The sequence below is a fragment of the Mobula birostris genome, chromosome 12, assembly GCF_030028105.1.
Source record: "Mobula birostris isolate sMobBir1 chromosome 12, sMobBir1.hap1, whole genome shotgun sequence".
In the NCBI taxonomy this organism is placed as follows: Eukaryota; Metazoa; Chordata; class Chondrichthyes; order Myliobatiformes; family Myliobatidae; genus Mobula; species Mobula birostris.
The window spans coordinates 101237455-101264880 of NC_092381.1; the positions used below are offsets into that span (position 1 = coordinate 101237455).

Consider the following 27426-nt stretch of genomic DNA (forward strand, 5'->3'; position numbering starts at 1 on the left):
AAAAGAACAAGGATGTTTATGCCTGTGAATGAGCTTGCCCATGTTTGACCCTTCCTGTTCAAATGCCTTTAAAATGCTGTTCACATCAACTACTTACTCTGGTGGTTCATTCCTCTGGGTGAAACGGATGCCCCTCAAGTTCCTATTAAACTGTGGAGCAGGAGATCGCAGAAAGAGTTGAAGACAGTTCCTTGTGGACTTCACGCACCAGGTTTAAAAAAACAGGGTCTGCCAGGACTTGTCTGCCAAGCGGGAGATTACAGAGGGAGTTGGAGACAGTTCCTTGTGGAATTTACGCGCCAAGTTTAAAAAGCGACTGGGGCTTGTTGGGAGTTGTTTGCCAGGAGGGGGATTGACGAGGTTATCAATAATGTAGCAGGGGGTAATAAAAATCAGAGCTACCATTGTGTGACTGGGCCAGGGTTTCAAGTCAGGCTTTTGCTCAACATCTTTGGTGAGAACAGGCAAAAGCTAAGGGTACTGATTCATTTAGACTCATTTAATTAATTGTACAACTTAATCTTAAGAAGTCGGAGCCAAAGGTATAACATGTAGGCGGGATGGCAGTTAAGGCAATGGAATGTTCCTCCTGCAAGATGTGGGACTGCGGGGTGCCAGTGTCCACATCTGCAGGAGGTGCACTCCACTTCAGCTCCTGACTGGCAAAGCCAAGGAACTGGAGCTGGAGCTGGAGCTGGATGCACTCAGGACCATCCATGAGACATTTACTGAGGTGATAAAGGTTTTAGATAGTAGATGGGTGACTATCAGGAGAAGTAAGGCAGTAAGCAGTTAGTGCAGGGTACCCCTCCCACCCCCACTGTGGCCATTCCCCTTCCATATGGATTCTGCTGGGGCTTGTACTATCAGGGCACAGCAGCAGCAGCAGCCAGGCCAATGGCACTGTGGCCAGCTCGAAGCCTCAGCAGGGAAGGGTAGAGTCAGGTAGTGCGATAGTGATTGGACACTCAACAGTTAGGGGGATGGACAGGAGATTCTGAGGCTGTGGAAGAGATGTCAGGATGGTGTGTTGCCTCCCAGGTGCTAGAGTCAAGGATGTCTCAGAGCAACTGCACATTATTCTCAGGAGGGAGGGTGAGCAGCCAGAGGTTGTGGTGCACATTGGCACCAATCACATGGGTAGAAAGGTGGCAGAAGTCCTGCACAGTGAACATAAGGAATTAGGGAAGAGGCTGAAGAGCATGGCATCCAGGACAGTAATCTCTGGATTAGTCCCAGTGCCACATACTAGTCAGGGCAGGAATAGGATGATAGTTCAGATGAATGAGTGGTTGAAGAACTGGTACAGGAATAGAGTTTCAGGTTCTTGGATGTGACAGCTTGTTTGAATTGTGTATATTTTAATGCTAGCAGTATTATGGGTAAAGGTGATGAACTTAGAGCTTGGATCAGTAACACAGAACTGTAATGTTGTGCCCATTATAGAGACTTGGTTGAGAGAGGGGCATGAATGAGTGCTTAATGTCTCCGGGTTTCAATGTTAGAGAGGGAGGTAAAAGAGGGGAGTGGAGTTATATTACTAATCAGGGACAATTTCACAGCTGCACTTGGGGGAACAGAATGGAGGGCTTGTCCACTGAGTCTGCATGGGTGGATCTCAAAGAAAGGAAGGATGCAATCACTCTGTTGGGATTATACGACAGGCCCCCAAATAGCCACTGGGACATTGAGGCATATTAAGGAAAGGTGTAAAAATAATAGGGTTGTTATCATGGGGGGCTTCAACTTCCATAATACAAACTAAGACCTTCTGTAGATGAGTGAGTCAGTTATTTTGCGGATGACACAAAGATTGGTGGTGTTGTGGATAGCATAGAAGACTGGCAAAGAATATAACCGGACATAAATCAGTTGCAGATACGGGAAGAGAAATTGCAGATGGAGTTTAACCCGGCCAAATGTGAAGTCTTGTACTTCAGGGTGTAGGTCAAATGCAGAGATAGTACACTGTTACAAGCAATACTGAGGAGCAGCGGGATCTTGGGGTCCAAATTTATAGCTCCCTAAAAGCAGCTGCACAGGATGATAGGGTGGTTAAGAAGGCAGATGCGTAGCATGTTTGCCTTTATTAGTTGAGGCACAGAATTCAAAAGTCAGGAAGTTATGTTGCAGCTTTATAAAATTCCAGTTAGGTCACATCTGGAGTATTGTGTGGTCACTCCCATTACAGGAAAGATGTTAAGGTTTTGAACAGGGCGCAGAAAAGGTTTACCAGGATGTTGCCTGGATTAGAGGGTATGTGCTATCACAAGACATTGGGCAAACCTGGGTTGTTTTCTCTGGAGGGGCAGAGCCTGAACGGAGATCTGATAGAGGTTTATAAGATTATTAGAGGCATAGATAGAGTAGATTAGACCATAAGACATAGGAGCAGAATTAGGCCTTTCAGCCCATCAAGTCTGCTCCACCAATCCATCGTGGCTGATCCCGGATCCCACTCAACCCCATACACCTGCCTTCTCGCCATATCCTCTGATGCCCTAACTGATCAGGAAACGATCAACTTCCACCTTAAATATATACACGGACTTGGCCTCCGTTGCAGACTGTGGCAGAGCATTCCACAGATTGACTACTCTCTGGCTAAAAAAACACCCTTACCTCTGTTCTAGAGGGTCGCCGTTCAAATTTGAGGCAGCACCCTCCAGTTCTGGATACCCCCGCCACTCTATCAGGTCCTTTCAACATTCGGTAGGTTTCAATGAGATCCCTCCGCATTCTTCTAAGTTCCAGTGAGTACAGGCCCAAAGCTGCCAAAAGCTCCTTATATGTTAACCCCTTCATTCCCGAAATCATTCTCGTGAACCTCTTCTGGATTCGCATCCTGACAACACATCCTTTCTGAGATATGGGGCCCAAAACTGTTGACAATACTCTAAGTGTGGCCTGACTATTGTCTTATAAAGGCTTAGCATTATTTCCTTGCTTTTATATTCTATTCCCCTTGAAATAAATGCCAACATTGTTTTCTTTACCACAGACTCAACCTGCAAGTTAACCTTCTGGGAGTCTTGCACGAGGACTCCTAAGTCCCTCTGCGCCTCTGAGGTTTGAACCTTCTCACCATTTAGATAGTAGTCCAACTATTGTTCCTTTTACCAAAATGCATCATCATACATTTCCTAACACTGTATTCCATCTGCCACTTTTCTGCCCATCCTTCTAATTTGTCTAAGTCCTGCTACAATTGGTTTGCTTCCTCAGCACTACCTATCCCCGTACCTAGCTTCCTATCATCCACAAACTTTGCCACAAAGCCATCAATTCCATTGTCCAAATCACTGACAAACAATGTGAAAAGTGGCAATCCTAAAACTGACCCCTGAGGAACACCACTAGTCACTGGCAGCCAAGCAGAAAAGGCCCCTTTTATTCCCACTTGCTGCCTCCTGCCTGTCAGCTATTCTGCTATCCATGCCAGTATCTTTTCTGTAATGCCATAGGATTTTAGCTTGTTAAGCAGCTTCATGTGTAGCATCTTACCAAACGCCTTCTGAAAATCCAAGTAAAGACATCCACTGCCTCTCCTTTGTCCACCCTGCTTGTTACTTCCTTGATGGACTCTTAACAGATTTGTCAGGCAAGATTTCCCTTTAGAGAAACAATGCTGACTTTGACTTATTTTATCATTCGCCTCCAAGTACCCTGAAACCTCATCCTTAATAATAGACTCCAGCAATTTCCCAACCACTGAGGTTAGGCGAATTGGCCATTAATTTCCTTTCTTTTGCCAAAAAGATAAACAATCTTTTTCGAAGGATTTTCCAGAGGCATGTGAGGCAAGAGGGGGTAATTTCAAAGATGATGTGGGGGGCAAGTTGTTTACTCAGAGGGTGATGGGTACCTGGAATGTGCGGCCTGGGGTGGTGGTGGAGGCAGAAACATTAGAGACCTTTATGAGATGTTTAAATAGGCACATGAATATGAGGAAAATAGAAGGATATGGGCATTGAGTCAGCAGAAAAGATTAGTTTAGTTGGCCATTTTATTACTAACTTGATTGGTTTGGCACAACATTGTGGGCCAAAGGACCTGTTTCTGTGTTTAACAGTTCTATGTTCTGTATTCTAAATCTCTTCCCTCTTAACTCAAACCAATGCCCTCTAGTTATTGATTCCCAAACCCTGTGCACTTTCACACTATCTCTGCCTCTCATGATATTATACACCTCTGTAAGATCACCCTCCATTCTCCTATGTTACAATAAATAAAGTCCTTCTCTATTTAACTTCTCCCTATACTCAGTCCCACATTCTTTCTAAACTGAACTGATTCACTAGAAAGTTCATTACACAACTCAAATCTAAAAGATAAATTACAATTTACCTTTTACCTACCACGGGAGATTTCCGGGATCATTTTGGTAGTGGTATACATTCCTCCTCAGATCAATGTCTATCAGGCTTTAGATGATCTGAGCAATGGGATCGACATGCACAGAACAGTGCACCCTAACACCTTCACCATCGTTTTGGGGGGTTTTAACCAGGCCAGTCTGAAAAAATCACTAAGCAACTATCATCAACCGATCACTTGCAACACCAGAGGAAACAACACACTGGACCATTGCTACACCACCATCAAGAATGCCCGCCTAACGTGCTAATCCACGCCCTTACCTGTCTGTACTTCTACTCCCTGAGTACAGGCAGAAACTGAAGACTGCAGCACCAGAAGAGAGGACCAAGAAGGTATGGACAAGGGAAGCACAGGAGTGCTTTGAATCAGTGAAATGGATTGTATTCAGGGATTCATCTTTGAATCTGAATGAGTATGCTGCAGTTGTTACCAACTTCATTAAAACCTGTGTGGATGAGAGTGTGCCTACAAAGACTTACTGCACATTCCCATACCAAAAGTCGTAGATGAACCAGGAGGTACATTGCCTGCTGAAGGCTAGATCTATGGCATTTAAGTTTGCTGATCCAGGTCTTTACCAGAAAACCAGGTATGATTTGTGGAGGGCTATTTCAAGGGTGAGGAGACAATTTTGAATGAAGTTTGAGGTGACATCAGATGTACAACAATTCTGGCTGGGTTTGCAAGACATTAATAGCTACAAAGTGAAACCCAATAGCATGAATGGCAGCGATGCTTCACTACCAGATGAACTCAATGCCTTCTATGCCTGCTTTGACAGGGAAAATATTACCACAGCTGTGAAGATCTCTGCTGCACCAGACAACCCTGTGATCTCTGTCTCAGAGGCCAACATTAGGCTATCTTTAAAGAGGGTGAACCCTTGCAAGGCGGAAAGTCCTGATAGAGTACCTGGTAAGGCTCTGAAAACTTGTGCCAACCAACTGGTGGGAGTATTCAAGAACAGTTTCAACCTCTCACTGCTACGGGCAGAAGTTACCCCTTTCTTCAAAAAGGTAACAATTATACCAGTGCCTAAGAAGAATAATGTGAGCTGCTTTAATGAGTATCGCCCAGTAGCACTCATATCTACACTGATGAAATGCTTTGAGAGGCTGGTCATGACTAGACTGAACTCCTGCCTCAGCAAGGACCTGGACCCATTACAATTTCCTTTAGCCACAATAAGTCAATGGCAAATGCAATCTCAATGGCTCTTCACACAGCTTTAGACTACCTGGACAATACAATACAATGTTAAGATGCTGTTCATTGACTATATCTCAGCACTTAACACCATCATTCCCACAATCCTGACTGAGCATTTACAGAACCTGGGCCTCAAAACTTCCCTCTGCAATTGGATCCTCAACTTCCTAACCAGAAGATCACAATGTGTGTGGATTGGTGATAACATCTCCTACTCGCTGACGATCAACACTGGTGCACCTCAGGGGTGTGTGCTTAGCCCACTGCTCTACTCTCTCTATACCCATGACTGTGTAGCTCAAATACCATCTATAAATTTGCTGATGATACAACCATTTTTGGTAGAATCTCACATAGAGACGAGAGGACATACAGGAGCGAGATTTGCCAACTAGTGGAGTGGTGCTGCAGCAACAACCTTGCACTCAACATCAGTAAGACAAAAGAGCTGATTGTGGACATCAGGAAAGGCAAGACAAAGGAACACATACCAATCCTCAGAGGGAACAGAAGTGGAGAGAGTGAGCAGTTTCAAGTTTCTGGGTGTCAGGATCTCTGAGGATCTGACTTGGTCCCAACATATCGATGCAGAAATAAAGAAGGCAGTGACTATACTTCATTAGAAGTTTGAAGAGATTTAGTATGTCAACAAATACACTCAAAAACTTCTACAGATGTCCCGTGGAGAGCACTCTGACAGGCTGCATCACTGTCTGGTATGGAGTGGCTACTGCACAGGACCAAAAGAAGCTGCAGAGGGTTGTAAATCTAGTCAGCTCCATCTTGGGTACTAGCCTACAAAGTAGCCAGGACATCTTCAAGGAGTTGTGTCTCAGAAAGGCAGCGTCCATTATTAAGGACCTCCAGCACCCAGGGCATGCCCTTTTCTCACTGTTACCATCCGGTAAGAGGTACAGAAGCCTGAAGGCACAGACTCAGCGATTCAGGAACAGATTCTTCCCCTCTGCCATCCGATTTCTAAATGGACATTGAACCGGTGAACACTACCTCACTTTTTAAATATATATTATTTCTGTTTTTGCACAATTTTTAATCTATTCAATATACGTATACTGCAAATGATACATTTATTTATTATTATTTTATTTATTTTTTCTTCTTCTTCTATATTATTTATTGCATTGAACTGCTGCTGCTAAGTTAACAGATATCACAACACATGCCGGTGATAATAAGTCTGATTCTGACAAGTGTTTGAAGGTATTATTTGGGGTAATATCTAATGGAGTTACATGGTGCAGAAGCAAGCTCTTCAGTCCAAGTTGTGCATGACTCAAATTATCTACCAGAGTTAAATAAAATCTGCCAATCCAACACCACTTAATAGCGTGTTAGGATATTGCAGATTTACTGCGGAAGATATGTCTGTTTTAGAGGCAAATATGAAGTGGATGGCTGTAGAATGAGCTCATCTGGGGTCTCACCATTTTCTCCCTCTGGGAAAAGAAGAGCAGAGCGGATAAACTCAGATATGCTGTTATCGTGACTATCTTCACAAAAGAAGATAATCCATCGTGAGTAACTGCAGAGGGACTTCTCCCTCTATATAAAATGGAAAAGCATTGCAAGGGTCTTCTTCAAACAACAGCTTCCTGAGACCATAAGATACAGGAGCAGAATTAGAGCTGATTTATTAGTCCTCTCAATCACATTCTCCTGACTTCTCCCCATAATCTTTGTTGCCCTCAGTAATCAAGAATCTATCAACCTCCACTTTAAATATACTCAGTGACTTGGTGTTCACAGCCACCTGCAGCAATGAATTCCACAGATTCACCAGCCTTTGGGAAAAGAAATTCCTCTTCATCTCTGTTCTAAAGGAATGTCCTTCAATACTGAGGCTGTGCCCTCAGGTCTAAGACTCACCCACTAGAGGAAACATCATCTCCACATCCACCCTATTGAGGCCTTCCAATGTTTAACCAGTTTCAATGAGATCCCACTCATTGTCCCAAACTCCAGTGAGTACAGGCCCATACATGACCCCTTTCATTCCCAGGATCATTCTCATGAACCTCTCCAATGCCAACACATCATTGTCCTAGAAAAGGGGCTCAAAACTGCCACAATACTCCAAGTACTGCCTGACCAATGACTTACAAAGCCTCAACGTTACATCCTTATACTCTAATCTACAAATGAATGCCAACATTGCATTTAGTTTCCTTACCACCAACTCAACCTGCAAGTTAACCTTTAGGAAATTCTGCACGAGGACTCTCAAGTTCCTATGCACCTCTGATTTCTGAATTTTCTCCCCATTTAGAAAGTGGTTTATACCTTTATTACTTCAACCAAAGTGCATGACCATACACTTCCCTACATACAGTTCCATATCCCACTTCTTTGCCTGTTCTCCTAATCTGACCAAGTCCTCCTGCAGTCTCCCTGCTTCCTCAACAGGACCTGCCCCTCTGTCTATCTTTGTATTATTCCCAAACTTGGCCAAAAGCCATCAATTCCATCATCCAAATTATTGACATATAACGTTAAAAGAAGTGGACCCAAAATAGACCCCTGTGGAACACCATTGCCACTGGTAGCCAACCAGAAAAGGCCCCCTTCATTCTCGGTCTTTACCTCCTGCCACTCAGCCAATCTTCTGCACACAAAATAATCTGCAGATGCTGGGGTCAAAGCAACACTCACAACACGCTGGAGGAACTCAGCAGGTCGGGCAGCATCCGTGGAAAAGATCGGTCGATGTTTCAGGCCGGAACCCTTCGTCAGGACCAATCTTCTATCCATGCTGGTATCTTTCCTATAATACCACGGGCTCCTCTCTTGTTCAGCAATCTCATGTGTAGCTCCTTGTGAAAGGCCTTCTGAAAATCCAAGTAAGCAACATCGACTGTCTCTCCTTTATCTATCCTGCCTGTTACTTCAAGCCCTTCAGTTTCCCAAGACCCTTCCCCTTAGTAACAGCAACTACATTCATTTCTGCCCCGTCATTTCTGGCATATTGCTAGTGTCTTCCACAGCGAAGACTGATTCAAAATACTTATTAAGTTTATCCCCCATTTCTTTGGACCCTATTACTACTTCTCCAGTGTTATTTTCCACCAGTCCAATATCAACTCTTTATATATCCGAAAAAACTTTGGCAACCTCTTTTATATTACTGAGTACCTTACCTTTACATTTCACCGTTTTTCTCATTATTGCTTTTTCAGTTGTCTTCTGTTGGTTTTTAAAAGCTTTCCAATCCTCTAATTTACCATTAATTTTTGCTCTATTATACGTCCCTCTCTTTTGTTTTTATGCCATGGTTGCCTTATCCTCCCTTTAGAATACTTCTGCTTTGAGATATATTAATCACACTGCTGGTTGAAAGTGCATATCTGCATCATATAACCCCCCCCCCATGAATATTGTAAAATTGCCCTTTTTACTTGCCTTTTCTATCTCCAGTTGTCATATGCAGCCCATATGCTGGCTCCTGTTCAGAGGCCTGCGTATAACTCCCATCAGGGTCTTTTCTCCCTTGCAGTTCCTTAGCACTATCCACAAGGATTCTACACCTTCTGATCACCTCTTTCTAAGGATTTGATTTAATTATTTGCCAACAGAGCCATCCCACACCCTCTGCCTACTTGCCTGTCCTTTTGATATTATGTATATTCTTGGATGTTAAGCTATCAACTATAATCTTCTTTCTGGCATTGCTCAGTAATGCCCACAAAATCATACCTGCCAGTTTGAAACTGCACTGCAAGATTATCTACCCTATTCGATATAGTGTGTACATTCAAATATAACACCTTCAGACCTATATTTGTCACATTTTTCAATTTTTCCTCCATGTTACACTTCAACCCATTCTATCAACTGCAATTTTGCCTTATCATCTGCCTGTCCTTCTTCACAGTCTCACTACACACTGCATCGACTTGGATGGGACACTAACTGCCCCATCCTCAGCCCCATCACTCTGGTCCACATCCCCCTAGCAAATTAGTTTAAATCCTAAAATAATTTCAAGGGTTGTGACCACAGGATTGCTTTCCGTGCCACATGGCTAGTGATGGCAAAAATCGGAAGATTATACAGTTTAATGTATGGCTAAGGAGTTACAAATCATGGTAGAATGCAGTTCTGGTGCTGCTACCTCTCCAGTTTCCTCCTCAGATGCTGCCTGGCTCATTGGGTTCCTTCTACATCCTGCTCGTTGCTCCAGTCTTTGATGTCTCCTGCCTGCTAACTGGAATTGATCACACTGAGCAGAAAACACAATGGAGGATGCCTATGGTGTAGAGGTGGGACCATTTCTTCATGAGAAGAGGGTAACAGTCATTCTTATCAATGCAATCATAAACATTTACAATAGGTCCATGAGTGAGAAGAATATCAAGCAGAGTTACGGTCTGTCATCAGCTCTGGAGTTCTAGTCTGTCAAGTATGAGGAAGGATAATGAGAGTTCATTCCTTGCTTTTTGCTCTACATTCTGAGAAATGATGTCAAGAAGATTGAAAGAGTGCAGAGAAAATTTACATTAGTGTAGCCAGGACTTGAGACCCTGAGTTATAGGGAAGGGTTAAGTAGGTTAGGACTTTATTTCCAAGAGCATAGAAAATGACGGGAGATTTGATGCATACAAAATTATGAGGGATTTAGATAGGGTAAATGCAAGCAGGCTTCTGTTTCACTAAGGTTGGGTGAGACTAAAACTAGAGGTCATGGGTTAAGAGTGAAAGGTGAAATGTTTAAGGGGATCATGAGGGGGAATCTTCTTCACTCAGAGGGTGGTGAGAGTGTGAAACGAGCTGCCAGTGGAAGTGGAGGATGCGGGTTTGATTTCAACGTTTAAGTTCAAGTTTAATTATCATTCAGCTACACAAGTATAGACAAATGAAGAAGCACTCCTCTGGGGAAAAGGTGAAAAAGGCATTTTCGAACAGCACACAGGACACTGCACATAGCACCAAAGGCACATACGGTTGCAGTTTCTGGGTGGTAGGGTGGAGATATGTCTCTACCAAAGGAGGTGTAAGACGCTGGTCTACAGGTCACCATTGGGCAAGATGTAGCAGCTGCTTAGCCTCCCAATCAGGGTCATGGGAAGTCATGGGAGCAGGTGGTGGACGGTTGTATGAGCAGCTGGCACATATCACAAGTCCCGGTTATACGACTACTGATGCCAGGCAAACAATCGCTGAAGAGTATTAATAACGGCAGGGGTTACCTGTCTTGTTAAGACACTGCCCAGAAAAAGGCAATGGCAAACCACTTCTGTAGAAAAAATTGCCAAGAACAATTATGGTCAAGACCATGATCTCCCATGTCATACAACATGGCAAATGATGATGATGGTTAGTTTCAGAAAAAACAATCATAAAGAAAAACACAAATATATAGCCCAAATGGCGGTGCAGGCTCGAAGGGCCAAATGGCCTACTCCTGCACCTATTTTCTATGTTTCTATGTCCCTGAGTGCCATGACTGTAGAATTGATGGTAAGTTGTCCTGGTCCAGCATGTTCTACCACCGAGTGAACACTGGAGGGCAGCACTGAGTGGAGAGTCCAGCCCCTAACCCAAGTACGAATTCCAGCGTGCCCCGCAGGGGCTCGCTCACATCTCACATTGCCTCAACATCTCATCTCCTGGTCAGCTGCAACAAGTGACCCCACGGCCTCGGACTGGTCCTCAGCACAGCCAAGGGAACACAACATCCTGCACCCCCCCCCACCCACCACCAGTCTCACCAATGAACCAGTGAACCAGTCTTGCAGCATTCTACATTACCAATGTCTACCAGGGTCTTGCGATCATAATAAAAACATCCAAGCCAATCACTTGCACTGCCCAGCAGTACATAACAAGTCCGGATGACAACAGAACAATGGTATGCAATAAGTCCAGCTCCATCGCTGTTGAACAACTCGCAGACAGGATAGTGTTGCAGTATTTGATGTTCTTAGTATCCAGCAGTGACTTGCAATTGTGAAAGCAGATATACAAGATGAACAAGTACACCTTTGATTGAGTGGCTGCTGAGTTCCACTGTGCCACCATGTTACTGGAAGAGAAATTTGGATAGGTACTGTACCTGGATGGGAGGGTATGGTCCAGGTGCATGTCGATAGGACTAGGTAGACTAATAGTTTAGCATGGACTAGAAGGACTGAAGGGCCTGTTTCTGTGCTGTAGTGTACTATGACTCTGTATGGCCCTACATGTACTGTTCAACATGTACTGAGGAAGGGTAATTTGCCCTCATGTCAGGAAACTTTAGGTTTGCAGAAAACACTAAGGAGTATCCCACTTCCTCCTGCATACACCACAGGAACCCCCCCAACCCCCAAGTTTTGTCAGCATTCCATTCCGGATACTATTTGTAACTGGGACAGTTCACAGGTCAAGTTTTCAGTTGGCAAAAGATGCCTACAGCCCTCCAGCATCTGGATTTAGTCTCCCACATGCTCGCTTGTAACTATGGGCTGTAAATAACTTGGGTACTCACAACCTGGGAGTATCTGGTGATCAGAGGAGGAGATGGCGGAATACAAGTTCTTGCCAGGAAGCCTTGAGGATTACTATGTCACATTGCTGCTTGACTATTCTGTGGGAGAGCTCTTCCAGCTGAGGGCATCAGTCCTGGGCGAGAAGGGACTTCTCAGAATTATAGATTGGGTGTGCCTGTGCAATGTCAAAATTCGCTGCCTGAGCCAAAGCTTATTGCATTTTGAAGTAGCAGTATGGGGCCCTTTCAAAGCACAGTTAGAAGTCAACCACTTTGTAGTGTGCCCTGTATGAGCCAGACTGGTAATGAAAGCAGATTTCCTTCCCTGGAGGACAACCATGTGCCAGATGGACATTTTTAACAATCTGCCAGTTTCATGGTCACCATTATTAATATCATTTTTTATGCTTAATTATTTAATAACAGTATTTAAATTTCCCCCATTGCCATGGAGGGATTTGAACTCCTGTTTCCAGACCATTAGACCAGCCCTCTGGATTACTAGAGCAATAATTTTATCACTAGGATACTGCTTCCCATGCAGATATCTGTCAACAGATACGGTTGGACCATTCCACAGGAAAAGTAAACCAGGCAGAGTTATACAGCGTCACTATAATATGAAATCATACAATATTGGAGTAATACTGGGACTGCAGATGCTGGAATCTGGAGCAGTCCAGGACAAGGTACAGTCACAGGATGCTAACAAGGCTCTGAATCCAGAAACATAGCTACTAATATTGGAGAAACAGACACACAGAATGTTGCTGAGGCCACATTTAGAATGTGGCATTCAGCCATGATCACCCATCTACAGGAAAGATGCCATTAAGTTGGAAAGAGCGCAGCAGAGATTTGCGAGTATGTTGCTGAGACAGAGTGATGGAGAGAAGGTTGGACTTTGTTCCCTGAGACAGAGGAGAATGATGGTGATCGTTCAGAGGTGTATAAAATCATGAGGGCTATCAATCGAGTGAATGGACACAGTCGTTTTCCCAGGATTGGGGAGTCATGAACCAGAGGGCATAGGTTTAAGGTGACAGGGGAGAGGTTTCATAGGAACACGAGGCACAACTTTTTCACCCAGATGGTGATCAGTATATGAACGAGCTGCCAGAGGAAGAGGCAGGTACATTAACAGTGCTGAACGACATACGGACAGGTAAATGGACAGGAAAGATTAGCCCTCAGCAGACTGCAGATCTCCTGGTTCATCCATGGCTTCTGCTTTGGGTATGTCAAGTATGTTATTGAAGGCACACACTCATCCACGTAGATCTTGATGAAGTCTGTGACAACTGTGGCATATTCATTCAGAAATGAAGATGAATCTGAATATAGAACAGTCTCAAAGCAGACCTGTGAGCCCTTCCCTGCCTCCCTTGACCACACTTTTGCAATCTGCTCCAGTAGTGCTGTGGTCCTCAGTCTCTGCCAGAATGTCAGGAGTGTAAGTACAGCCAGGGGATTGGACTTCCCAAAATGCAGATGTGGAACAGCATGCTTAGTTAAAGCTTTATTGGCATTGCTGAGGACGATGAAATAACTGCTACACCATTCAGTAGAAAACAGCAAAACAGCATACTGGCAATTCAGTTACTAAAAACGCAATGACTACATTTAAAATATTGTCTTAGTTATTTAGAATAACACCTAAGTTAAACCTGAATTAAAAGCAAATTACTCTAAAATTAAAAGAAACAGTGGTTGCCCATTAAAGCACTGCACATGTCCATGTTATAAAATACAATGATTAAATATAAAACAGCATCAAGAATTAAAGCTGAAATTAAAAAAAAACAAATAGCTCTGAAATCAAAAGATGGTAGCTGCCCCATTTACCCAAATATTACCCATGCCCATGTATTGAACTTTGAGATTATCCATAGTTCCTACAGACTATGGGAGGGTGTTGGGGGCTTTGTTAGGTTGCACAACAGTCCTGGGGAACCGGCTCAGCTGTTTTCCAGTCTAGATGTCCGTGCAGAGATGTTTCTGTATCTCCTGCCAGATGGTAGGAGATTGAACAGGTGATAACTGGCAACACACATAAAAGTTGCTGGTGAACGCAGCAGGCCAGGCAGCATCTCTAGGAAGAGGTACAGTCGATGTTTCAGGCCCAGACCCTTCATCCTGACGAAGGGTCTCGGCCTGAAACATCGACTGCACCTCTTCCTAGAGATGCTGCCTGGCCTGCTGTGTTCACCAGCAACTTTTATGTGTGTTGCTTGAATTTCCAGCATCTGCAGAATTCCTGTCGTTTAGGTGATTACTGGGGTGGGATGAGTCCATCACAATGTTGTGAGCCCACCAAAGACAGCACGAGTTGTAGATTACAAACAAGAGAAGATCTGCAGACACTGGAAATCAAAGTAACACACACAAAATGCTGGAGGAACTCAGCAGGCCAGGCAGCATCTATGGAAAAGAGTAAACAGTCATCAGGGTCTCAGTCTGAAATGTTGACTGTTTTACTCCTTTCTAGTGAGTTGTAGATTGTTTTCCATATTTGATGGTGGTGACCCAATGATGATCTGTGCAGTCCTGATGACACATTGAAGTGCTTTTTGGTCAATCTTGTTGCAGCTAGTGTATCATACTATCACACCGTAGGTCAGTATGCTCCCAGTTACACATTGATACAGGTTTATCAGCAGCTTTGGGGCAGATTTGCTCTCCTTAAACTTCTAAGATAGTACAGGCATTGCAGAACCTTCCCTACTGTCAAGGTGGTGTTGGTGATCCAAAGGAGCTCCTATGTGATGTTCACTCCCAAGAACTTAAAGCTGGAGACCCTTTCCACCGCTTCACCATTTATGTGGAGTTTGTTCATACCTCATGATTTTTTGAAGTCGATAAGCATTTCTTTGTTTATTTTCATGTTGAGTGAAAGGTTATGGTTATTGCACCATTCAGACAGTTTCTGCACCTCCCCTGTCTATGCTGTTTCATTGTTATTTGTAACTAATCCAATCACTGTGGTGTCATCTGCAAGTCTGACGATGGAGTTGTTGGCATAGGCAGGGGTGAAGAGAGTATGAAGGGGAGGGCTCGGTACACTGGTGTTCAGGTTCAGGGAGGTGATGTGTACTTGCCTAGTCCGACCGTCTGGGTGTGTTTCGTAAGAAAGTCCAGAATCCAGTTGCAAGTTGATGGTTGAGTCCCAGTTTGTGTAGCTTAATGGTCAACCCATTAGAGAGTTTGCTGTTGAAGGCAGAACTGTAGTCAATAAAAAGCATTCTGGCATAGGTGCTCATATGCTCCAAGAGTTCCAGTACAACGTGGTGAGCAATGGAGGTGACATCCTCGGCTGATCTGTTTGCCTGATAGGCAAAGTGGCACCGGTCCGGAGTAGCAGAGATGGCGTACTTAATGTGGAACATAGACACTTGATGGCTACCGTGGTGTAACAGTGATCATGTCCGTAGCCTCCTCTGTTCTACAGGTGAAATGTTAATGGTAGTCAGTCTGAGATCACCTGGTTGAAGTTCTTGCAACGTTCGGGAGGGCGTCGGAGTACACTGTCTCACGTTTGCTGATCATGGTGTTCACCTCCTCCATCGTCAGCTTGACATGAGTCAGGGGTGGAATGTACCCCTGGAATATTTTTTGCTGTATTTATTACAATACAACAGTGAGCTGCTGTAGCCACAGCTACACAGTTCGAAAACCTCTGACAGGAAGCATTTTTGTAGAACACTGCTGGTGTATAGCCTCACTCACATAGATACAAGGTTATTCACTATGGGGTACAATGTCAGACAGTACGTCTGAACATACAAACAGGTCACTGTTAAAGTGGTGTCGAAATCAAATAAAATTGTTGATGCTGAAAATCTGAAATAAAAACAGAAACTGCTGGACACACTCAGAAAGGCAGGTAACATCTCTGGGAAGAAATAAAAGAGCCAATGCTTCAGATCAGAGACCGAAACATTGATGAACTGCAGATGGACCATGTCAGATGAACTACATTTCTATAGACACTTATTGAATGTTTTCTGTGAGCTCCTCTTTTCCACGTAGCAAGGGGACTTCAGTATCTGAGACCAGAGTCACTCTCAGAGTAGATGAGATGATCTACCATCATGCTTTGTTTATGTCTGACCACTGATAAAGTTACGCAGTGCAAAAACATAGCATCCTTAACATCATCTGCAGATTTCCTCGTGTTTGCGTTTTTAATTCACTACTGCGAAGCCTCTTCCGGTGATGCCTACACTGAAAAAGTTTAAATCTTCTCTTCGACGGGAGTTCAGTGAAACCATCTCTCACTGCTCCCCATCTGTAATTTCTTCAGCTCTTCAACTTTTCGACCACATTTTGATTCAGACTCGCTATCACAGCCATATGTCCTTTCCTGTCATATCCCCTTTGCCTATCACCTGTCCAGCTCTTGGCTCCATCCCTCCCCCTCCTGTCTTCTCCTATCATTTCAGATCTCCCTCTCCCCCTCCCACTTTCAAATCTCTTACTAGCTCTTCTTTCAGTTAGTCCTGACGAAGGGTCTCGGCCCCAAAACGTCGACTGTACCTCTTCCTATAGATGCTGCCTGGCCTGCTGCGTTCACCAGCAATGTTGCTTGAAATTCCAGCATCTGCAGATTTCCTCGTGTTTGCATCAAAAATCCCCACACGCTTTATCAGTCTCTGAGCCAGGAGACGTTGGGAATAAGTAACCAAAAACAGGGCCACTAAATGGGAAAGAGAGGGACAGGAACTGAGAGGTTGAGTGGGAACTCCAAAGCCTGGGGCCTTGACAACCAAAGTCACTATTACCATTATTAATAATACACACAAAATGCTGAAGGAACTGAGCAGGCCAGACAGCAGTTATGGAAAAGAGTAAACAGTTGACATTTTGGCCCGGAACCCTTCATCAGGACTGGAAAAAAGAGATGAGACGTCAGAATAAGAAGAAGTCAGAATAGAACAGTGCTAATCACCATTATTAATACTGTTATGTTCAAAGAGGATTCAGATGCTGGCATTGTAATATCACAAACAACTCAAAGAATTGTTTGTATTACAAAGGAAGAGGTAAGGTTAAACAGGGATTTGGAAACTAGAGTAAAGCTTTGTTAATTTTTGATGAAAATTTTCATTTAATTTTTCTTTCTTTTTTATTGCAGTTAGAGCAGAGGGGGGTGCCAGGTAGGATAGCGGGAGGCTCCTCTTGTGGGATGTGGGAAGGCAGGAGACCGCCAGTGTCCCCGATAACTACACTTGCAAGAGGTGCAGACAGCTGCAGCTTCTAACAGACCATGTTAAGGAATTGGAACTGGAACAGGATGAGGGGTTGATTAACAGGACATATGGTGCAAGGAGGTTACCCCCAAGGTGTAGGACACAGGTAACAGGGTGACCGTCAGGAGGGGAGAAAGGCAGCTACTGCAGAGTAACACCACGGCCATTTCCCTCAACAACATGGATACCACTTTGAATAATGTTGGTGGGGGAATGACCTAGCAGAGGAAAGCCACAGCAGTCAGGTCTTTGGCACTGAGTTTGGCTCTGTGGCTCAGAAAGGCGGGATGGAGGGAATTCCATAGTTAAAGGAGCAGAAAGCAGATTCTGTAGATGGGGAAAGAGACACCCAGATGGTATGTTGTCTCCCAGGTGCCAGGATCAGGGACATCGGTACAGGTCCAAACATTCTAAAAGGTGGCGGGGGGTGGTTAGCTGGAAGTCGTGATACATATTGGTACTGATAATATAGATAAGAAAAGGGAGCAGGTCTTTAAGAAAGAACATAGGGAGTTAGGCAGAAAGCTGAAAAACAGGACTTCCAGGGTAGTAACATTTGGACTGCTGCCTATGCCACATGCCAGTGAGGGTAGGAAAAGGATGATTTGGCAGATGAAAGTGTAGCTGAAGAATTGTCAAGGGGCAGGGCTTCAGATTTCTGGATCATTGGGATCTCTTCTGGGGAAGGTACGATCTGTACAAAAAGGAAGGGTTACAGCTGAACACAACGGGGACCAATATCCCTGCGGGCAGGTTAGCTAGACTTGTTAGGGAGGGTTTAAACTAATTTAGCGGGGTGTGGGAACCTGAGTGATAGGGTAGAAGATGGGACAGTTGGTATAGAGCTAGATGCAGAGTGTAGTGGGAATGGGAGGAAGGACAGATAGAGCAAAGTTGCAGTTTGTGGGCTGAGTTGAAGTAAAACTTGGGAGCAAAATTCTAAAGTGTGACCAGTACAGGACTGCAGGTGTTATATTTGAATGTACACAGTATACAGAATAAGATAGATGATCTTGTAGTGCAGTTAGAGATTGGCATCACTGAGTTGTGTCAGAAAGATCATAGTTGGGAGCTCAACAACAAAGTATGCTCATTATATTGAAAAGACAGGCAGGCAGGCAAAGGCTCTGTCGGTAAAAAATGAAATCAAATCCGTAGAATGAGGAGATATAGAATCCTTGTGGGTAGAGTTACAAAACAACAAGGGTAAAACAACCCTGATGGGAGTTATATACAGGCCTCCAAACAGTAGCAAGGATGTGAGGTACAAATTATAATGGGAGGTAGAAAAGACATTTAAATAAGGGCAATGTTATGATAGTCATGGGGGATTTTTTTTATAGGCATCCGTTAGTCTCATGAGACAATGGATTTGTGCCTTGCAAGGTTGTACGGAAGACCAGCAGTTGCCCATGCTGCAAGTCTCCCCTGTCCCCACCACCGATGTTGTCCAAGGGAAGGGCATTAGGACCCATACAGCTTGGCACTGATGTTGACGCAGAGTTAAGTGGTTAAGTTGTTAAATGGTTAAGTGCCTTGCTCAAGGACACACACACTGCCTCAGCCAAGGCTCGAACTAGCGACCTTCAAATCACTAGACGAACGCCTTAACCACTTGGCCACACGTCATTGGGGGATTTTAATATGCAGGTATACTGGGAAAATCAGGTTGGTGCTGGACCTAAGTATTGGAGCAAATTGTAATTTTCCTTACAGCTTAATAATGAATTATCTGATTGTATTTTAAGTTGCTTTTATATACATAACATTTTAAAATGCCTCTAGTGGCTATACAAATATAATTCCGGAAGCTTTGGACTGCATCAAGTAAATAAGTGTTTTTCTCAATGGTTAACTTTTTACTGCAGTATTGAGTAAGTATTTTCTAATTGGGTTATTATTATCTATAGATTAGAATGGAATTTTTCTCATCACTATGGTATAACAGTAGCTGTTTGGTGCTAGGCACCATCTTTTCTTTAGTTTCCCTAAGTAGTAGGCCTCTGTCCCTGTTTGTTTCAACTTCCCTTTGTTTTATCAATTGTTAATTAAATGATTGTGAAGCAACATTTCTTATCCTTCATTCCTGACTTCTAAAAGAACCTTGATTTAAACATCAGAATCCACCACAAGATGGGGACTTCGCAGGATGCCTATGAGATGGCTTTTTAGAACCACTTGTGGTTGATCCCGCCAGGGGAAAGGCACTTCTGGATTGGGTGTTGTTGTTTATCATCCACATTAATGATCTAGATGATAATGTGAACCGTACCAACAAATTTGTGAATAACATCAAGATTGGAGGTGTAGTGGACGATGCGGAAGGCTATTGTCCGAACTCAGGGACCTGAGTTACAGAGAAAGGTTGTGTTGGCCAGAAGAAACTTCAGTCTGATCAAAGACAGGGGAAGCCGACAAGCCAGTTGTCTTTGTTTCCCCCATTTTGTGGACTCTGAACAGTTTCTTGCTCTTGGATAATCTAATGAGAGCAACTGAGGCTACGTCCACACGAGACCGGATAAATCCATAACCGAAGACTTTTCTCTTCGCTTTGACCCTCCGTCCACACTGAAATGGCGTATCCTCCCCTGAAAACGGAGCTTTTCTAAAACGCTCTCCAGAGTGTTTAAATCTGAAAACGCCAGGTGGGCGTTGTAGTGTGTACGAGGTAACCGGAGGTTTTAAAAAGCCTGTCGTCCCTTTCATCGGTGAAGAGACTATGGCTGTAGGAAATGTTTCCAGGGTGACCCCTCTGTGGGAGTGGGAAGATGTTGGTGGGACCACCCGGGGGTATGTGTGTCCGTATGTGTAGCTATTGTAGTGGCTGTGAGGCTGGTATTGTGGCGGTGAGAAGTACTGGGGGGGGGGTGCAAACTCCTCTGCAACAGAGTTAGACAGTTTTTCAGTGTTCCTTGTCAGCCGGGTCATACTGTCCGTGAACTCCCTGTCGGTTGCCTCCATATGGTAGAGTATTTGTTTTTTTAGTTTTAAGTCCTCCTGTGTGAGAGCCAACAGCTGCCTGTCGTTTGGCAATTTCCTTTTAAGTTTTTCAAGTCTGTAACTGGACAAACGTGCACCAAGTATACCGTTTCCTCTTTACTTGTTTTCTGCAGATGTGTCCTGCGGCCTTTGAAAGGAAGCTCTCCAAGTACGCAGGACTGGTCAGCAACTGTCAGCAGGCTGGATGGAGAGCGAGGTGTCTCCCAGTGGAGGTTGGTTGTAGGGGATTCATAGCCCGTTCATTAGGTACAGCCTTCAGCATTTTGGGCATCGAGGGAGAGAGGAAGAGGAAAGCCATCCGCAGTACCACCAATGCGGCAGAGAGAGCCTCAAGGTGGCTGTGGCTCAAAAGAGGGGAGCCATGGAGTCATAAGTAGCTAGCCATCTGGACACAAGCTGGGGCCTGGTCAGCCCCGGCTGGGTCACCTGGAGGTGGTTGTATGAAACACCCGATGATTCCAGGAACATCACTGAAGATGTGTCCAGATACATCAATAGATGTATGTACACAGCTGCGCATGCTCAGTAGGAGGAGATTCACCCAAATACCGGTTTTAATGTGGACGGAGGTATTTTCAAAAAATGCCTGGTGTGGACGCCTATCGTTTGTATGCAAAACCGGTGTTTTCAACATTATCCGGTCTAGTGTAGACGTAGCCTAAATGTGTACACAGGAAGCTTCAGGTAATGATCTGCTAAACCTGAGACCATTCTCAAACAAGTAGCCATTTGTTATGTAAAGGGCGTGGACTCTGAACTGATTCTTGACTCTGGGACAATCTAATCAGAGCAATATACCTGAGACCATTCTCAGAGGAGTAGCTACTTGTTATGTAAAATGCCAGATCTGCAATCGGTAATCTCGTTAGACTGGGTTGCCTCATTTAACTGGCAGACTCTTTTCCCAGGTAATACCCTTTCTCTTCATTGAATGTTCATGGAGAGTCAAGGAATTCTCGTGGTGTCACAGGGAGACAGTTTGTGAACCATGTGCTTTTAGTTGAAACAATAAAAGTTACTTGTCGGTAAATACCGATTCTCTGTACCCCACTGATCACCATTACAAAGGTAACCCTTGGATACGCTAGGACTTCATTCCCTGAAATGAAGGAAGGTTTTTCTGGACAGTGTAAATAGATGCAGGCATTACCCCCTGAGACTGGGTGACAATAGAACTTGAGGTCACAGCTTTGGACTGAATGGTGAAATATTTAGGGGGAATCTTAAATTCTTCAGTCTGGGTGGTGAGAATGTGGAATGAGCTGCCAGCAAAGGTGGTTGATGTGGATTCATTGCACCAGTTAAGAGAAGCCTGGAGAGGTACGTGGATGAGAGGGGTATGGAGGGCTATGGCCCAGGTGTGGCTAGTAGGTGGAACTATGCAGAACAGCTCAGTGTGGTCTAGATATTCTGAAAGGTCTGTTTCTGTGCAGTAGTGCTCTATGATGCATTTACTCTTGGTAAGGGAACTGCTTTGTCCAACTCACAAGAAACTGCAGAGAGTTGTGGGCACAGCTCAGTACATCACAAAAACTAGCCTCCACTTCAAGGACTTTGTCTACACTTTATGCTGCCTCAGTAAAGCAGCCAAAGTATCAAGGACTCCACCCACACCAGATATTCTCTTTGTTACCCTTTCTTGTTGGGCAGAAGATACAGAAGCATGAGAGCATGTATCACCAGCTCAAGGACGCTGTTCTATCCCACTGTTACAAGACCATAGAATGGTCCCCATATACAAGATGAACTCCTGACTTCACACCATCTCCACTGCACTTTCTCCGTAACTGCTTTTCCCTTGCACTACCTAAATATACTGAAGTGATGAAATGATCTATATTGATGGCATGCAAAAGAAAGATTTTCTGTGTACCTTGGTACACATCAATTTACCATGTTAAACTGATTGGCCTGTATTTACTCAGTTTATCCCTTATTCACTGATGTAGAGATTGAATGTTACCTCCACAAGAACTGGTCATCTTTATAAGTAACATCAGGGATAGGTGCATCTCTCACAGTTAGACAGGTGAGGGAGGCTGAGCTCAGGTAAATTCACTTGTGCTGGTTCACTCACAACCTGCCACAAGCCCCTTCTAACCAGAATCACTTCAGACTTAGCCAGTGTGAAGTGTGCTAGCCATGTGACCAAACATCTACTGGTGTTAAGTTCCTGCACCTGGAGTACATTCAAAATTTAGTGTTTCAGGAGGGACCAGATAGTATGTATCTGAGGACAGCGGTGGAAGAGTCTGGCATGCTGCTTGTAAAGTATGTTTACAGTCAGCCAGACAATACAACAATCCATGGATAACAGGCACAGCTGTTATCTCACGAGCTTCCGCATCCAGCACGTCATTCTTTGAAATTTCTGCCATCTTCCACAGCATCTATTACTAAGTACATCTTTAATTCCACCCCACCCTGCCACCACTCTCTGCTTTCCGCAGGGGTTGTTCTTGATGTGACTTCCTCTCCACTGACCTAGTACTGACTTCTTCAAGCAGGACAAGTCTGTCACCTGTCCTGCCACCTCCCTCCTCACCACTATTCAGGGCCCCAAATAGTCCTTCCAGGTGAAGTGACACTTCGCTTGTGAGTCTGTCAGGGTCGTCTATTGTATCCAGTGTGCCTGTTGCATCCTTCTCTACACCAGTGATACCTGAGGTATATTGGGAGACCACTTTGTCCGTCTGCCACAAAAGGGGTAATTTCCTGCTGGTCATCCATTTTAATTCTACTTCCCATCAGGACATATCAGTTCATGGCCTCTCTACTGCCACAAAGAGGTCAAACTCAGTTTAGATGAGTGACACCGCATATTCCATCTGGGTAGCCTCTAACCTGACAGCATGAACATCGATTTCTCATTCCTAATTTCTCTCCCCTCTTCCTTCTCTCTTTTCCATTCCTCATTCTGGCTCCCCTCTTACTCCTTCTTTTCTCCTCACCCGACCAACACCTGTCTGGTAACCCTCCTCCTTTCCTTTCTCCCATGGTCCACCCTCCTCTCCTATCAAATTACTTCTTTTCAGCCCTTTAACCCTTCCACCTATCACCTCACAGCTTCTCACTTCATTTCCCCCACCTTCTTATTTTGGCTTCTTCCCCCTTCCTTTCCAGTCTTGATGAAGGGTCTTGGCCCAAAATGTCGACTGTTTACTCCCCTCCATAGATGCAGCCCAACCTTCCTTCAGCATTTTGTGTGTTGTTCTGGATTTCCAATGTCTGTAGAATCTCTTGTGTTAAAAACATATGATACCACAAGCATACAGTACCAATGGGGGCTAGAGTCTAATACCAGATAAAGACACAATGTTCTGCAATCAATTGCTGTTGTACAATATAACAGGGAAATGTAACCAGACACAGTTATACAGTATTATAGACATGACATATTGTCAAACTGCACCACAGAGGAATGATAAGGACACAGTTATTTAATGTTACGAAGATATAATAACATCTAGTGAACTGTGAATAATGACCTAAAAGTATCTGATCCTTGAGACAATCATAGGAATTTTGGGGTCTGCTATCTGACGCATTCTCACAGTCTGTCAAATGCCTGATACCAGCTAATTTTGTACACAGCTACATGGCTGATAGAAGATACCATGAGAGAGTGCTAGAGGGATTCTCACATAACACATATGGTGTCTGATATTAGTTAGCTACATGCTGCTGTCGGTGTACATTAACACAGACCTGTAGATATCTGCAACCAAAGACATACAACACTGCAGGGATACACTACGAAAGACACATAGCACTGCTAGGGTCTGCTACTACAACACCGCCGGGGTCTGCTACCAAAGACACACAGTACTGCAGGGGTCAGCTACCAAGGACACAGTCTTGCAGCGATCTGCTACCAAAGACACACAGTACTGCAGAGGTCTGCTACTACAGCTCTACTGGGGTCTGCTACCAGACACAATGGAGGAAAGTTCTTTGATGAGATGGATATTTGTGAACTCACCCCACAGTCAAAACAGTTGAAGGAGGAGTGAAAATAAAGTCGAGGACCACAGCCGTACATCTTTAGAAACATCTCGGACAGAAAGAGACCCAGAAAGGTGAATTCGGCATAGTCTGAGAAAAGGAAATGGGACGGATTAGAGAGACCAGATGGTGTGAGATGCACAGCAAGATCCCATGAGCAGCCCCAGTCTGCATTGTTGTCACAGAGCTGCACCAGTCCATCCCCAGCTCTGGCCTGTTCCCTGGGTGCCTCTTGTTGAGGTGTTAGGAGTGGAGTGGGATAGGGACGGGGGAGGTGCAGAGCAGGAGGACAGCAACTCTTCATATGTTGGCATTGAAGAAATAAGAGCTTCCCACTTCAGGTCAGGCACTGTATCCCATTGCAGAGCAAGAGCGCCTCACTGGTTCTTGTCAAATATAGGGCATAACAAAAAATTCATTTGCATTCATATACTTTTCAAGAACTCAGTTTATTCCAAGGCACTTTACTTCTCAGCAGTGCTTATGCTTCTTTAACTGTGGCTGATCTCAACTATTGTCATGACTAACTTTTGTCAAGGGCAACTAACCAAGATTTTATACCTCCACCCCTCGGTGCCCTTTTGCTCTGGATATTAAAAATCAGCACTCCTTCCGCTGTACTGACTACTTTTGCTAGACGTCCATTATTCTTTCTATGTGTCCTGTTGATCAGTCTGCTTCTCAGCCAGGACAGGATTTATTTCCGGAAGTAAAAGCCATACGTTTCCTTTGACCACATTATGTAATCACCTCTTTCATGAAGTTACTCCATCCACACTGAAGTACTTTGGTACTTTCTGAGATTGTGAAAGACATTATGGGTGATGCTGGATTGACAAGTATCTTACCCACCCTCTTGCCCCAAATCAAAAAGTAGTTGGGTGGGACCTTGCACTTAGCTCTGGGGTGACTTGGTACTTGCCTGGCTTCCATATCAGTTCCCTTCTCTTGGTTCCATTGTGAGAAGGATTCTAGGAAGAGTTTGGGTCCAGAATTTAATATGCTGTATCTCAGAAAATTACCTGGCAGTGGTGTGGGTGGGGAGAAGGCAAGGTGAAGGAAGAAACCCTTAGGCACAAAGCGAAGACAATGAACATTTGAGAGAATTGATAAAGTGATAGATTTCCCTGCATAAGGGAGAGCAGGACAATGGACACACCCTCACAGTGAGAGCTAGGACAGGCAGCAATGATACGAGGAGCACTCCTTCATATTAAGAGTAGGGGAGATGCAGAAACTTCTTCCTCCAATAAGCAAGTGTGCTGAGATCAACTTAAGCTTTTAATGGATAGACGTAGTTTGTTAGGATCATAAGTATTGTGGGGTTCAGGTGAATATATGGCATTTAATTCATGGTCGATTTGCAACCTTCACTTTGATATAATGCAGTTCAACCTGAATGAGTGGGCCAACAAATGGTAGGCAAGAGAAGGAAATGTACTTACATAGGAAGTTGGAGAGCCACAAGGGCTGGTCATAGTGGACAATAGCAACGCACACTGTGTTAAGGGCCACCAGACCCAGGACAATCCAATAGAAGGCATGTGACTTGACCATGTGACGAATGGAGATGCGTAGCATGCGCTCCTTGCGGCGGAAGTAAGATGAACCCTCCAATAGCTTGGTGCTCTTAATGCTGGCCCTTGCCAGCGGAGACCCTGGATGAAACAAGAAGGAAATAACTTTAGAGTCAGAATTATATAGCACAGAAATTGGCCCTTCGACCCGACTTGTCTACGCTGTCCAACGTCATAGAGAAGTACAGCACAGAAATAGGCCTATCAGCCCATCAAGTCCATTCCGAAACCATTTAAACAGCCTACTCCCATCAATAATGGCCCTCCATATACCCATTCAAACTTCTCTTGAATGTTGAAATCGAGTTCGCATGGACCACATGTACTGGCAACTCATTTCACACTCTCACAACCCTCTGAGTGAATAAGTTTCCCATCATAGATAGGGTAAATGCTTGATTGCATTTACCTTATCTATATCTTGCATAATTTTGTATACCTCTGTCAAATCTCGCAATCTTCTACATTCTAAAGAATACAGTGTTAACCTATTCTATCTTTCCTTATAACTCAGGTCCTTCAGACCAGTATTATCTTTGTAAATTTTCTCTGTACTCTTTCAACCTTGTTTACATCTTTCCTGGAGGTAGGTGACCAAAACTGCACATAGTATTCCGAATTAGCCCCACAAATATCTTATACAACTTCAACATAACATCCCATCTTCTGTACTCAATCTATTGATTAATCAAGGCCAATGTGCCAAAAGCTTTCTTTACAACCCTATGTGACGCCACTTTCAACTAATTATGGACCTGTATTCTCAGATCACTTTGGTCTACCACACTCCTCAGTGCCCTACCATTCACAGTGTAAGACCTACCCTACCAAAGTGCAAAACCTCACACTTGTCTGTATTACATTCCATCTGCCATTTTTCAGCCTATTATTCCAGCTATTGCAAATCCCTCTGCAAGCCATGATAGCCTTCCTCACTGTCCACTAAACCCCCAATCTTTGTTAATGTGATTAACTGGATCAAATTCGCTGATCCAGTTAACCACATTATTATCCTGATCATTGATATAGATGACAAACAACAAAGGACACAATACTGATCCCTGCGGCACACCACTAGTCACAGGCCTCCAGTCAGAGAGGCAATCATCGACTACCACTCTCTGGCTTCTCTCTCAAATCAAGTATCTTATCCAATTTACTATCTCATCCTGATTGCCAAGCGACTGAACCTTCTTGACCAGCCTCCCATGCGGGACCTTGTCAAATACCTTACTAAAGTCCACGTAGACAACATCAACTACAACGCCTTCATCCACTTCCCGGGTAACTTCCTCGAAAAACTCTAAGATTGGTTAGACATAGCCTACCATGCACGAAGCCAATCTGACTATTCTTAATCAGTCCATGTCTATCCAAATGCTTATCTATCTGGTCCTTTAACTTCCAATAACTTTCCCACAACTAATGACAGAGTCGCCGGCCTACAATTTCCTGGTTTCTGTTTACAGCCTTTTTTAAACAGTGGAACCACACTGGCTATCCTCCAATCCTATGGTACCTC

The 27426-nt window shown here is 44.2% G+C and overlaps 1 protein-coding gene across 1 annotated transcript in view; it reads right to left on the reverse strand.

Annotated features, from left to right (window-relative positions):
- The window catches only part of LOC140206151 (probable voltage-dependent R-type calcium channel subunit alpha-1E), a 632362-nt gene that overhangs the window by 244093 nt on the left and 360843 nt on the right, over positions 1-27426 (reverse strand). The window contains exons 12-13 of the mRNA XM_072274389.1: positions 25773-25985; positions 24305-24417 (exon numbers count right to left, since the gene is read on the reverse strand). Of these exons, the coding sequence (XP_072130490.1) occupies positions 24305-24417; positions 25773-25985 (326 nt within the window). The remainder of the gene's footprint in view (positions 1-24304; positions 24418-25772; positions 25986-27426) is intronic.